The sequence below is a fragment of the Lithobates pipiens genome, unplaced genomic scaffold, assembly GCF_037356315.1.
Source record: "Lithobates pipiens isolate NorthernLeopardFrog02 unplaced genomic scaffold, aLitPip1_a1.2 Scaffold_13, whole genome shotgun sequence".
Taxonomy (NCBI): Eukaryota; Metazoa; Chordata; class Amphibia; order Anura; family Ranidae; genus Lithobates; species Lithobates pipiens.
This window is the reverse complement of record NW_027507718.1, coordinates 249,232,670-249,247,199: the sequence shown is the minus strand read 5'-3', so window position 1 is coordinate 249,247,199 and position 14,530 is coordinate 249,232,670. Positions and strand designations below refer to the sequence as shown.

The following is a 14,530-nucleotide window of genomic DNA, read 5'->3' as shown; positions in this document are numbered from 1 at the left end:
GTGTAGCCATGGTGTTGCAGCTAAAAACAAACAAACCACCAATTCACCCCACTGCCAGACTTCATACATCACCTCCAGAGACAATGAAAAGTCTTTTGCTGATTTTGTTTTTGTTGTTTTATTGGGGGGTACAACTTGGATAGTGATTTGGAATATGGGATGCCCATAAGATTTACAATTGCCATCATATTTAATATTTAGGCACAAAGTTAGAAGCAGAAGATTGTATGTGCATTAAGACTGAACAAATCTCCTCCTGCATCTCCATGCAGACTGTTACTCCTCCTCTGCTCAACCTCCGCAGACTATCTCTTCTTAGAACTCTCCTGCACAAACTAATTTCCTTCTGCACAACTTAAAGTTACTGAATTAAAGTATGTCACATCTTCTTCTTTTAGGGAATAAGGACTCACTCTGAACAAGTCCCTAAACCGGCTCTGTTTGCTCGCTGCTACTAGACCTGCAGAACCTCTCCTCGGGTGCCTAGTAGTTTAAAAGCATTACTTTAGGTGGTGGACTACTGTTCCCAGCCAGCCCAACTTGCAAATCCTGTGCCCTCAGGCCACATCGATTTGACTCAGATCCCCGCAGTCTCTTCTCTGATCCAGGACTCCTCATCATCCATCGTGTGTATGATGAAGACTCTGCTAATGACCATGTAGAAGCAGAGTTCCCTCACAGACTTCCTCGCACATCCAGCCCTCCACTGTGGTAACACTCACCAACCTTCCATTGCCCTGAGTCCTTGATGAGGAACTTGACCAGACCATGCATTCCGACAGCTTCACCTGCCCCTCTGCTCCAGGAGTTTTCTACCATCGTCCCTCACAGGTCTCCCTGGGCCTACTCCTGTGATTGGCACCCCGCCCCCCCAGATGGGGGTGTCCTCCTGCTGCTGCCTAGCATTCCATTCCTCACTTCACTCAGCCGACTTCTCCGCCCAGTGGCATATCACCTCAGCTTCTGTAGGAGGCCCGCCCCCTGCCAATATCAATTGGGGATCGGTCAGGGCTCCCAAATGAACTGCCTGCCACTCTAGTTCCAGGCCCAGCCCCTCTTCCAGGGTCTTCTCTATGGAAGCGCCCCAGAACTAGAGCACAGGTGGTCACACCCACTGCTACTCTGACCACTCACAGCCCCAAGATCAAAACAGACAGGCCTAGCTTGCAGCATAGGCCTGCCTAAATTTGCCTGTACTGACTGTCACTATTAAACAAAAACCCATACTAGCACCTACCTACCTATTGGTAGATTGTGCTACATAAGTATTACACAGGTGTAAAATAAAATTACCAGAAATCAAATTGTACAAAGCTAAAAAAAAATGAAAAGTTAAAAATGAGCAATAGATCTGCAGTCCCAAACAGTGCAGTCCTTATCTGATAACAAACAGGTGTTATATATAATATGCAAATAAATCCACAGTGATCAGATCCCAGAGTGAATCATCCTTGATCTTTGGTCCAGAATTCCTACTGTGTGATGTGAAGAAACACTCCACCCAGTGATACTTAAACCTGCTCACCTCAGGGTAATGACCTCAATAATAATGGGAAGTCAACATAGAGTATTCCCCAGCAGGGTTTGATGTGGTGGTCTGGTCTTCACTCTCCACTAAATACATTTCCTAATTCATATCACTGTATCTACATGATCATATACAGTACCATAGATACATTAAATGGAAAGTGAACTTATAGTGCTCACTGATAATAGTGAGCACCTATAAAAAGGTCATGGATACAGCGCATCAAAGTATATACTTCCACAGGTATAAGCCGGCATATGCCGACAGACTGCTTATCGAAATGTGTTCTCACTACTACAAGCTTGATGATGTCATTAGTAATAAGCTCCCCCCCCCCCCCTCCATACACTTTACGTCCACCAGTAGACGTTGTTCCGTTGGCTTTGAGGTGTCCATTTCATTTTTAATTCAATTAATTCAGCCATTATATAATGGGATTTAAAAACTTTGGACATAAAAATGTTTGTCCCTTTATTTTTTTCAGGTTCTGACAATATTTTCTGCATCTAATTACTATGAAGTTGGCAGCAACAAAGGGGCATATGTGAAACTAGGGCATGACCTTGTCCCACATTTTGTGCAATATCAAGCAAACAAAACTACCAACAATCTGACCATGAGGCAAAGGTACTGCTTCCTATATGTTCTGCATCAGACAGTTCGTCTTGGACCCAAACTAGGAGTATTTTGTTCCAAATGACAAGTCAGGGGAGTGGCCAGCTTTGGGTGAGTTCTTACGGCACCTGTGTCTCTTTTTTCTAGGGTGAGCACTGTAGAAGCATCCGCTCTGAGGGCCTTAAGGGAAAAACTATTTGCTCATAAATCTGGACTTCTTAATGAATTTAAAAGATATGACAAAAATAAAACAGGTAAGTCAAATATTAATAATTTTTTTGTTTTATGTCTGAATATTTCCATCAGGTTAACATGTACAGTACAGGTTTGTGCATAATAAGTGTACACACCAGCCATTTACTGTGAGCACCCACCTATCCCATTGGCTAAATCCTCATAAATGCCAGGGTTTTTCTTTTCTGAAAAATTATAGGTAAATGTAGAACAGGAACTGGGATTGAATAAATAAAAAAAAGTGTAAAGAGTAAGAAGGTCTGCCCAAAACACAGATAAAAGTAAAGGGGGGAGGATGTTGTTGCATTTGGCAGGCAGTACTGCTCCATAACACGACCCCTTATGTGAATCAGGTCGCACCAAACATGGTAGTGCAGGTTCTTCAAAATTAAAACAGAAGGTGGGGTGTCATCATATTGCTTCCCAGCTGCCTGTCAAGCGCCCTCTGCCACCTTACTGAAAAGTATTCAGCAGTGGATCGCATCTCAATGGTTGCTCCAAGTGTGAACAAGTCCTAAGGGAGCCATCCACTCGAAGACTCAGACAAAATCTGATTGGGCTGCAATAAAAGTGACATATTGCCATGGATGCAGTGTTACTGAAGTTTCCACTGTATTTTACAGCACCTCTATAATTCAGAAGGCAGGCTCTGTAAAATGTGTGACACAGTACTGTTACTGTATCACAAGGCACAGTCAATATTGGGGTTAATTTACTAACACTGGAGAGTGCAAAATCTGGTCCAGCTCTGCATAGAAACAAATCAGCTTCTAGATTTTCTTGTCAAAGCTTAAGTTTTTTCTTTTTTTTTATAAATTTAGCATTCAAACAGGAGTAAATGTTTGTGGGATAAAGGCATAGAAAAGGCAGCCCGCAAACAAGCTTAAGTTAGAAGCTGATTGAACACCATGCACAGCTGCACCAAATTTTGCACGCTCCAGTTTTGGTAAATAAATCCCTATGTGTCATTGAATTCAAGGAAGTAAACGTGTGGGGATTCTTAAAAAAAAAGTACATTTTAAAAATTCAAGATCATTCAGGTTAATGAATTTTACCCAACATTTCATATTCTTGATATGTGTCATTTTTCTGACTGTGATGGGAGAACAGCCTGTCTGTCCTCCAATGGCTAAGACATTTGCTGACATGAACCCTGCATGGCCATTCACTAGGAAGATCAGTGTACTGCTGCTTCTCCACCTCCATCTCTCTAAGCCCGCTATGTGAGACTTTAATAGGAGTAGACTAGAAATAATTAAAAATACATTTGGAAATTAATATTACATTTTAAATTTTGAATACACATTATTCTAATTTACTTGTGGAAAATGGTTGTTTACATTTTTAACTACAGTGGATTACAGGTATGTACCTCAAGTATTCTGAGGGGTGACTATCAGGTCCATTTGCAGTGTCCGAGACTTGGATGATCTGTAGGCTAGGTTCACACAGATGTGGCTCTGCCTCCTGAAAGCAGGGAAAAGGTCCCTTCTCCATTTTTGGAATTGCAGCCCGCACAGAACTGCAAGTGCCATGCAGTTCCCAGTGTGGGTGCAATTTCCAGTGTGTGTGGTGTGCCATTTAGGATTAATGGCACCTGTACACATCTCCTGTGTTTAACTGTGTGGATGGTTTCGGCTGTTGGAACAGGTGCGAACCAGCAGGGGGAAACACCTGCACTAGTGTGAACCTAGCTTTAGAGATCTCCTTATTTTGGACTGAGAGATGCAGAAAAGGGAGAGAGAACCCCATACCATCATGTTTCATCCTCCATATTTAACAGTTCGACTCACAGACTGAGCAACCATCTTATTTCTTTAAACTTCAGATTTATTGGCCAATAATACCTTAGCCTTATTTTCAGTAGACAGTTGGAAGTGGTTACTGGCCCAAAAAAGCCTATTTTTTTTCAGCTTTCAAATCAGTCTGTTAAACCTATAGCTGGGTCTACTCTTCAGAAGTAGACTTCAGAAACTGTTCCTCACTTCTGGTGAACTTAGACTAATGAACGTTTATGCCCCAAACTACCCCGACAAGACATAATGAACTGACGGCCACTTTAGCGAAAGACCTTATCACATCACACCTCATAGGGGGCGACTTTAACTCGACCATTAACGACGGTGAAGACAAGTCGTACTTGACACAACGATCAAAACAGCCCCAGTCAACCCAACACACACATCTCTATCACATGACTCATACCCTTGGGCTGATAGATACATGGAGACTCTCTCATCCCTTGGAGAAAGAATTCACCTTCTTCTCCCCAGTCCACAAATCATTTGCGAGGCTGGATTACTTTTTCTGCTCTCATTCTTTAATCCATAAAGTAAGAGATTCTTGTATCCATGACTTGGTCATTTTGGACCATTCTCCCATTACCATCACACTACACAACCTAAGACATATTCCGGAACACAGACAATGGAGGTTCCCTACATACCTATCTCGTAACGAAGAATTCAACCAGATGCTCACTGCAGCATAGCTTGAATGCACACACAACAATAGCACACATATAGAAAACCCGAATATATTCTGGGAGGCAGGTAAAGCATTTTTGCAAGGCAAGATCATTTCTTTTGCCTTGGCCCACAGGAAAAACGCCCATAAAAAGTACCTAGAAGCCAGTGCACTAGTACGAAAAGGCTCAAACACGACTCCAAGAGCAAAATACTGAAGAAAATCATAAAGCGTGGAGACATGTGAAGAATCTTTTTGATTTCTGGGTAAACAACATAGAACAAATGAAAATGTCATATGCACAATTGCATTACCACAACCATGGTAATAAAGCAGGGAAGTTACTAGCCAGGCTCACTAGGAACGCATTCACCCCTACTCATATAGCGAACTTGCGTAACCCAGATGGCACCCTATCCACGTCTCCCAAAGATATTAACCTCACACTAGAAAAATTATACACCAATCTTTATGCCCAGGAGCCTATGGACCCACAATCCGCTGCCAAGTGGCTTGATTCCACCCCTCTCCTCCAGATCAACCCCAGACATTTAGACATGTTAAACGCCCCGATAACTGAGATGGAAATCTTAACAGTCATCAGCGGCTTAATAAATGGTAAATCACCAGGACCCGACGGCTATTCGTCTGAATTTTATAAGATACTGAAACATGATATTACTCCCACATTGCTCACAGTGTATAATTCAATTTGGAATGGAGGCCCTTACCTACCGACTGGACACCAAGCTCACATAAAAATTATAGCAACAAAAGGAAAGGATCCTACCGCCCCATATCTTTGCTAAACCTAAAGGATCCTACCGCCCCATATCTTTGCTAAACCTAGATTCAAAAATGTTATCCAAAATCCTGGCCACATGACTGGCCAACATAATGCCATCAATAATTCACCACGCACAATCAGGCTTGACCAAGGGTAGATCGGCGGTATCCAATCTTAGAAAGGTACTGGCTGCCCTAGAATTTGCCAAACACCAACCGTTGGCAGATATAGCGATTCTGACACAAACCCCGAAAAGGCCTTTGATAATGTAAATTTTCTTTGGCTATCCCTAGTAATGCAAAAATTTGGTATCACAGGACCCTTCAACCAATTTATACACAATCTCTACTCTGCCCCTACAGCAACAGTGATAGCAGCAGGCATACAATCCAACCCTATAAGACTACGCAAAGGTACGAGACAAGGCTGCCCTCTCTCCCCTCTGCTTTTCAACCTAGCTATTGAACCCCTGTCATGATACCTCAGCACTACTCCCTCTATCCACGGCATCCCACCCAGACAAGCGGAGTTACAGGTGGCCTTATTTGCGGACGACATTTTAATTTTTACCACCTCCCCACTTTCAGATATACCTGCCGTCCAATAAATTTTTGACTCCTACCGCAAATGCTCAGTCCTGAAAATAAATTTCAATAAGAGCGAAATCCTCCCCTTAGGTACTAAACCGCCAAAATCATGGCTTCTAACATCCCCTTTTCGCATCAACAACAAACATATTGCTTATTTGGGTATACAAATTAGTAAAGAACCTTCCTCTCTCTACTCTTTAAACTACCCTCCACTGATTATGAAAATTCTGGGTGAACTAGAAACTTGGTCGAATCTACCGTTGCCCCTCTTCAGGAAATATGCCCTATTCAAAATGGTCAGCTTTGCTCGACTTTTGTATCCCCTCCAAACGTTACCCTTACTGCTAAAACATAAGGATGTACAAATTCTTAACAAGGCAATCACAAAATTCCTTTGGAAGGGTGGCAAGCCAAGAATAGCTTTGTCTATATTATATCTCCTGAGGAGGGACGGCGGCGCCAACCTCCCTAATATTAGAGTATACAACATAGCCTGTCTGTTAAGAAATGAGATAGATCAGTTGTCCAAATATTCCAATTATGCTATAGAGTCGTCGATGGCACACCCGTTCGACCTAGCTGCTCTCCTCCATAGCAACCTACAGAAACTTCCGACTGACCTTAAACAGAACTTACTGTTCAGAGACACGATTGTGGCCTGGAGAGAGAGGAGGAAAAAACTGGGTCTATCACCATTCGTCTCCAAATTCTTGCCAATCCAAAACAATCCTATGTTCCAACTGGGGTTACAATACGAACCATTCTCTAAATGGAGAGACAAAGGCCTGACCAAAGCCTACTCCCTTTACCAGGGAGCGGATCACACCACTCTTAAACCATTCACTAGTATTGCAGAGGAGTTTGGTCTGCCACCCCACCACTTTGTGCATGTCATGCAATTTGCGGGCTTCATTACCAAGTCATGCCCAAATAAAACGCTATGATTTAAATCCTCCTTCATAGATACCTTGATCTCAAAAAAATGTTACTCAATATCGGACATCTACCATCCTCTCAACGAAAGATATAACCGACCCCTTCATACCACCTCTATGTCATCCTGGATATCCGACCTACCGGGGCATAGACATAACCAATATTATCAAGGGATATCAAATGACCAGGAAAATCACCAGGTGTGAAACATGGAGAGAAACCCGATTCAGGCTAATGCATAGAGCCTACTATCGCTTCTCTTCATCACATCCCTCGCTCGCAGGACATACCTGCCCATGGTGCTCAAGCCACAAACCCTCTCTACTGCACCGTTAATGGACATGCCCACAAATTGACACATATTGGTATTCCATTCTCCAATTTATCCAGGACGTAACAGCCTTCCTAACCAACAAAGAACCAATGCTCCTACTCTTTTGCTTCCCTCCACAGAGAAATGGTTCACTTCCGCCAATGAGCATAATCCCGCATGACTTTCTACAGACTTTCTACAGTGGATACTTCTTACCTTGCTCATAGCCCGAAGAAACATTTTCAAACACTGGATCTCAACAACACCTCCAGGATTATCAAAACAATCAATGGCCTAAAGTTGTCATTATACAAGGAACAATTGGACACAATGACCTACAAACAAAGACCTACTAAACCATCACACAAGAAATGGTCACACTTCATCAAGTAATCCTGCTCCCTTCACCAGCCAATGATGAAGCCAATAAACCTTTACTCTCAACCTCCACACAAGCCTACCACCCACAACTAGCTCTTAATACGACATTGCAACACTCACCGAATTTCTTGGATATGTTCCATGGTTCAGAATTGACAATCTCGTTCAAATAAACTAATTGTGTATGTGATACAAATTAACCCGATTGTGACATAGTTGGTCTTCTATTATATTCACCGTGGCAAGGAGCGAGATAAAGGACCAACGTCAACCCCCCCCCCCCCCCCTAATATACGATGCAACATACCATTTGTCCTTCATCTCTCTCCATAATCTCCCACCCCCTTTTTTCATTCTATGACCTCGCTACGTACCGCTTTCTCACCCCCACTCTGTACTCCCCCCCGTATCATCCTTATACCCCCTCCTATACCCTCCTCAGGATTTATGAGAAGAGACCACCATCCATACCTTCACTTTACTTTCTCAACCTACCCCTTCCCTCCTTACTCCCTCTCTCCCCCTCAACTTAGGAAAACAGAGAAAATTCTCTTGTCGATTAATATAATATTTTCCATATATGGTTTGATTGTTAACGCAAATTGATTATATCAGGGTCTTTGTATTTCTTGTTGCTATCTCAATAAAATATATTTAAAAAAAAAAGCAGAAACTGTTCCTCTAATTCTGCTGCGGCTTTATGTCTGCCAAACAAATGTGAAGGATCTTGATGAAAATAGTGGAAACCTTCAGCTGCCAGATAGTGGAGTTCTCACACCACAGAGGCTGTGCAAGCTAGAGGCAGGAAGGATGGATTTTATGTTATCTCAAGACATAATTACATTGCTTAACTTTTCTATACAGGATACATAACATTAAATGACTGGGCAACTGCACTAGAGTCTGTCTTAAAACTAGGACTGCCATGGAGAATGCTCAGGCCACAACTTGTCCGCAATGCTACAGACGGTCTACTAAAATATAAAGAATGGTTTGATGAACTCTCTGTGTGTCAGACAACGCGAGAGGTAAAGCTTTTAAATATGTTTGTAAATGTAAAACAATTATTTGTCTACTGGTTTAGAACTTCTCCCTGTGAGGGACTGTATATTTAAAGACATTTAGCTTCTTTTAGCAAGCATACTTTGTTGAACTCTAGGTTATCTTTATTGCATACTTACTGTACACTGGTCCAGCCTGGACCAATGTAGTTGTGCACATCTTATATCAGAGGGACGTTATGGAAATAGATAACACTGTAATAATCAGAGTGACAACAGTGATTCCCACAAACTTCCAGGTCCTGTATGTCATTTCTCTTCCTATCCACCTCATTCAGAGTCAACAAGAGACCAACTTGTGGTTAGTGTGCAGTGGTGCAGCCGCACAGCACCTGGAAGATTGCATTGATTACTGTAGTAGCGCCGATAACTACAGTGATTGTCAGCTTCTCCAGTGGCCCTCAAGTATAAGAGGTAATATGGTTCAGGTCGGAGCAATATAAGTATAGTATGTAGTGAAGGTCAGCTTTAAACTTTTTTTATTTTATTTTTTATGGCAGCAAAGGAATGCTTTAACATTTCTGACCTTTTCCACTTTAAAATGCTAGTTGACTGGCAGTTATACTGAACCTTTGGCTTCAGTATTTTCGAAAGCTGCCATATACTGTTCGAATTTTGTCTGTGTTACTGATGAACCAAACCTAATTTTGATCAGTGGGTGGTCCTGTCGTCCACCTCCTGCCTAACATCCCTAGATTTAGAAAATCAAAAGAGCAGGGTAGAAAGTTGGCTGAAGAGCGGCTGCACCCAATCAGATGCAGCTGCTGTTCGGGTTCAGCTCATGGGGCAGCAGGAGCTTTGTCCATTCATGCTATATAGCGTGCATAGAGGAATTGTTTCTGATGTGGCAAAACATGGTGTCGCCCCCAACACCATGTAATAGAGGGTTCAGAGGCCAGCTACTACATAAGAGAGAGGAGGGGTTACAAAGGCAAAGCAAGATCTTAATCAATACACCAGATGCTCCCCACTATCACCCCATGACAGCAGTGGTGGATAGCACCTATATATTCAAAGGTTCATGCTGTTTCACTAATGTGCACCACTCATAATGCTCCCTCAATCAACAGACAGGACCTCATCAGTCTTCTTCCTATCACCAATCCACTAGTACCTCCTAAGGTCAGCCAGCAGGAAGTAGGGGGGAATCCTGATGCTTACACAAAAACATCATCGGATCTAACCAGCTGCATCCCCACTGGAATTGGGACCTGGATGGCCATGGGGAAGATGCTGTTAATTCCCGGAAATCGCAGCGGGCAACATGGCTGGATGGATGCCCGTACGGCCAAAACCAGCAGTGTGATTGGCCCTCCCCCCCACCACACCAGCTCAGCTCAGCCACACCCGGGCAGCGAAGATTCAGGGCAGCAGCATTGCCCAGAGAGTTGTGTTGTCACTCTAAATGCAGAAGCCAGGTATCTGTATTAGAAGTGACAGCAGCAGTGAGAGGAAAACACAGGGCTAGCGGCAAAAGTGGTGGAACTCTGCCATGTTCCAGCTGAAAAAAAGCCCTGCCTCTGAAACCCAGGACCCTCACCACCCTCGGGATGGTGTCACCCCTCTAGCGGGTGTCACCCGGGTGCGGTCCTCACCCCCAAAGCGACGCCATTTTTGCACAGTCTATAGTAGAGTAAATCTTCACATTCTGTTTGAAACATGAGGCAATCAGCATGGCAGTCTAGTTCTGGTCAAGGTGAAAGCAATCAACAGAGCTTACGATGCTGGGAGAAGATGTGTTTGTTTCACATAACATTTGTGATCCAACACAGAGAAATAGCTAGACATGCATGTGACCCAGAACAAGAAGTTGCTTGCCTGCTGGTGAATAGGGACAAGGCAGATGCATTATTGGATGGACATAGGGGAATTGATCAGCCAAGACACTACAAACTTCAGCCACAACATGTGAGGCCATTATTTCAAGGAAAGGCAAACAAACAACAGAGAAATATAACTATACTAATACCTAGTAAAATCAATGAAAACATTTGAAAAGGTACAATACCTTTAATGTTCCTTTTTATGGATAAGAATTTATTTGTTGTCTATTTTTGATTTCAAGTATTATGCCTTTAAACTAAATATGTCAATTGTATAATTCTCTCTTTTCATCACTTGTAGAATATACAGTCAAGTTTGTTAGAAGCCCTCTACAGAAACCGATCAGATTTGGAAACAATATTTAGGATAATAGACAGTGATAGCTCAGGTAAGTGCAGTTAAATTACACGAAAAATAAACAGCAAAACAATAATTAACTTTTAAAATGTATATATTCATTAAACTCTGTAATAACGAAAAAAGTGTGTTGGCTGCGCTAACTCTTATATTATATATCTTAAAATCAAACTATACACCACTGTAAAAAATATATATACATATACATACACACTAGTATTACTAAATGAATATATCTATACAGTGCACCTGTGTCTATATCTCATGTGCAACTCATACATGCAATATCACCATTTCTATTAGATTTAAATGATACTAAATAAATGTTCAGTGTTTATGCTGGTATAAGTGAACATTGCAGGGAATCGCCAGCTGAAAAAAAAGATACCTGGATGATGCCTGTTGCTGTAGGCGTCATTCAGTAATCTCCACTTCAAGTCCCCGACATAAAATTACATCAACCTGGGGGAAGTGGTTAAAAAAAAAAAAAAGAGTAAAAAGTCCGCTGTCGGCTGATGTCACTCACCTGGCCCAGGCTCAGAAAAGATCACAACCATATGGTCAGGATCCACCCAGAAGCCTGGACCGGCACCAGGCTCAGCCTCCAAGGGATCCGGTAAGAGTCTGAGCCAGTCTCTCCACAGCCCAGCGCTCCAGTAAGCACTGGAGGGGCAGAGCAGAAAGCCAGTGACTGACAGTCACGGGTCTCTGCTCAGAGCAGAGGAGGAGAACTGAGTAATTATGGTGTTTGATTGCCTAGTTCTTACTCCAAAAGCCGGCAGAGGACAGAAGCAGCATCGGATTGATTCTGCATCCACCTAGGTGAGTATAAATATATACAGTATGTAAGTCCATACTTCTCTTTTAAAATTTTAAAAGTCCTTTTTTTAAAAACGAAATAAATAGCACAAGCAATGCACAATGTGATCGCTGTACTACAGGAAATGTTTAAATAGTTTGTCTAATGGATAAAATAAACGATTGTGAATAGTTTAATTAAAGCCGGCCATACATGGATCGATATTTGGCCTGTTCAGCATTGATCAGACAAATTTTGATCCATGTTTGAGCTGACTGGTTGTTACTAAGTTGATCTATTGATCGACTTGTATACAATCAGCGCCACCTGTTATAGCTGGCAACACTGATCATTTTATTCTGACGGCGGGGAAGGCTCCCCACTGTCAGAATACAATACCACAGCAGAAGTAATTACCTTAATCACCTCAAATGTCTGGATGAGGGAATTGGCTACTTTTTTTTTGTTCCACCTGCTGCTTGAATTTAAAAAAATAATCATGTATGGCCCGCCTTACAGTAAATACTCATATATAACCAATAACAAAAGCAATTAAGCATCATATTTAGCTCTACATTATGATTAGGTTATTTCATTCTTTCTGTTTCAGGCCTCATTTCATTTGAGGAGTTTCATCACACTTGGAGGCTACTGAGCTCCCACTTGAAAATAGAGGTCAGCGATGACGCTATTGCTAACATGGCCAGGAGCATAGATTTTAATAAAGATGGCAACATAGACATCAATGAGTTCCTAGAAGCCTTCCGATTAGCAGACAGACCTCACACTGAAGATAAAGAGCCAGATTTGTGATACAAGCTCCTTCGCCTGTAAACCCTATCATCATCAGCCACATCAAAATGAAAAACCAATACAATCTGTTGACTCTAAAAGGATACAATATTCTATATGGAGAAAAATTCAGAGTGTACAGATTCATCATGATTGATCAAACTCCCATCAGTACGTTATAAAAATGTATGTATTATAATATGAATGTATATATGAAAAACATAACCTGTATCTTACATAATATATAAATAAAATTACATGCTATAGATATCAGAGGTAAGGTTGTAAGAGTCCGTTATTGCAATTCATGGTGCGTTTCCTTCCATACTTATGACTATCAATTTGGACCAATATTATAAAATTTGCCTTTTATGGCAATTATATTATTCAGCCAAGGCTGTATTGGTTGGTGCCTGCTATATCGGTGCTGGTTTGAGGCTGGGACACCTCCATGACATGTGGACATACCTGCCCTCAAACTAATATTGGGGACATGGTAGACAACATCATCTACAGGGTATCTCGAAAAAAAAAAAAAAACACTAAGGAAAGCTTCATATAATAATAAAATAGATCACATTTATTGTACATCACATTCTTAAGTCTTTAATTTTATTTTACATACAGATCAATACATAATTGTATCTTATGTAAGCAAGCCATGATCTTAAAATAATCTATTGGCACTTTATCTCATATACATTGTGCTCTTATATTTCCTAATATCAGTAGCGTTGCTTGGTGGGGCCGCACCCGGGTGACATTCGCCAGAGGGGTGACACCCATGGATTGCGGCACCACTAACACCGCCAGCTGCTGCCCTGATGATCTGCGCCTCACTCTATGTCAGTGGAGCAGACTAAAGCCGCCGGCGTCTCCTCCTCTCTGATTACATCCAATGAGGAGGAGGAGCCCGAGGGACACACACCGCTGTGTGTATACGTCCGTGGTCGCACTTTTCTGAGGTCTGTACTGTACACTTTATTATAAGTAGATGGACATGTGTGGGGGGGGGCGCTATTAGAGAGGAGCCTATGCTGATGGGGGGGTCTGCACTAAGGGGGGTGTCTATACTGCGTGGGTCTACACTGATTGGGGGGTCTGTATTAAGGGGGGTGTCTATACTGTGGGGGTCTGCACTAAGGGGGAATTCTATACTGATGGAGGGGTCTGCACTAAGAGGGAGGATTCTATACTGATGGGGGGGTCTGCACTAAAGGGAGGTGTCTGCACTAAGAGGGGGGATTCTACACTGATGGGGTGTCTGTACTGAGGGAGGGGGGCAGTACTTAGTGAGGGGGGCCTATACTAATGGATTGTGGTCTGTACTTAGTGGGGGGCCTATACTGATGGAGGGTGGCCTGTACTGAGGGAGGAGGGTTTGTACTTAGTGGGGGGGTCTACACTGACGGAGGGTGGTCTGTACTGAGGGAGGGTGGTCTGCACTGAGGGAGGGGGGTCTGTACTTAGTGGGGGGGTCTATACTGACAGAGGGTGGTCTGTACTGAGGGAGGGGTGGTCTGTACTTAGTGGGGGACTATAATGACGGAGGGTGGTCTGTACTTAGTGGGGGGGGTCTATACTGACAGAGGGTGGTCTGTAATTAGTGGGGGTCTATACTGACGGAGGGTGGTCTGTACTGAGGAAGGGGGGTCTGTACTTAGTGGGGGGGTCTGTACTGATGGGGGGGCTATAGTTAGTGGAGGGGGGTGACACCAATGTTTTCCGCACCAGGTGACACCAATCCTAGTGATGCCACTGTCTAATATCATGAGGGAAAAATATATTTTCTGCCTATTCTGAAATTAAAAGAAAGCTGTACTGAGAGAAATGCAGACTGCCACTGC

The 14,530-nt window shown here is 42.7% G+C and overlaps 1 protein-coding gene across 1 annotated transcript in view; it reads left to right on the top strand.

The window, feature by feature from the left end:
• The window catches only part of PPEF2 (protein phosphatase with EF-hand domain 2), a 102,557-nt gene extending 89,599 nt beyond the window's left edge, over window positions 1-12,958 (top strand). Inside the window, exons 15-19 of the mRNA XM_077476508.1 lie at window positions 2,013-2,155; window positions 2,291-2,397; window positions 8,715-8,878; window positions 11,036-11,123; window positions 12,502-12,958. Coding sequence (XP_077332634.1) covers window positions 2,013-2,155; window positions 2,291-2,397; window positions 8,715-8,878; window positions 11,036-11,123; window positions 12,502-12,704 — 705 coding nt within the window. The 3' untranslated portion in view covers window positions 12,705-12,958. The remainder of the gene's footprint in view (window positions 1-2,012; window positions 2,156-2,290; window positions 2,398-8,714; window positions 8,879-11,035; window positions 11,124-12,501) is intronic.
• Window positions 12,959-14,530: the final 1,572 nt, after the last annotated feature.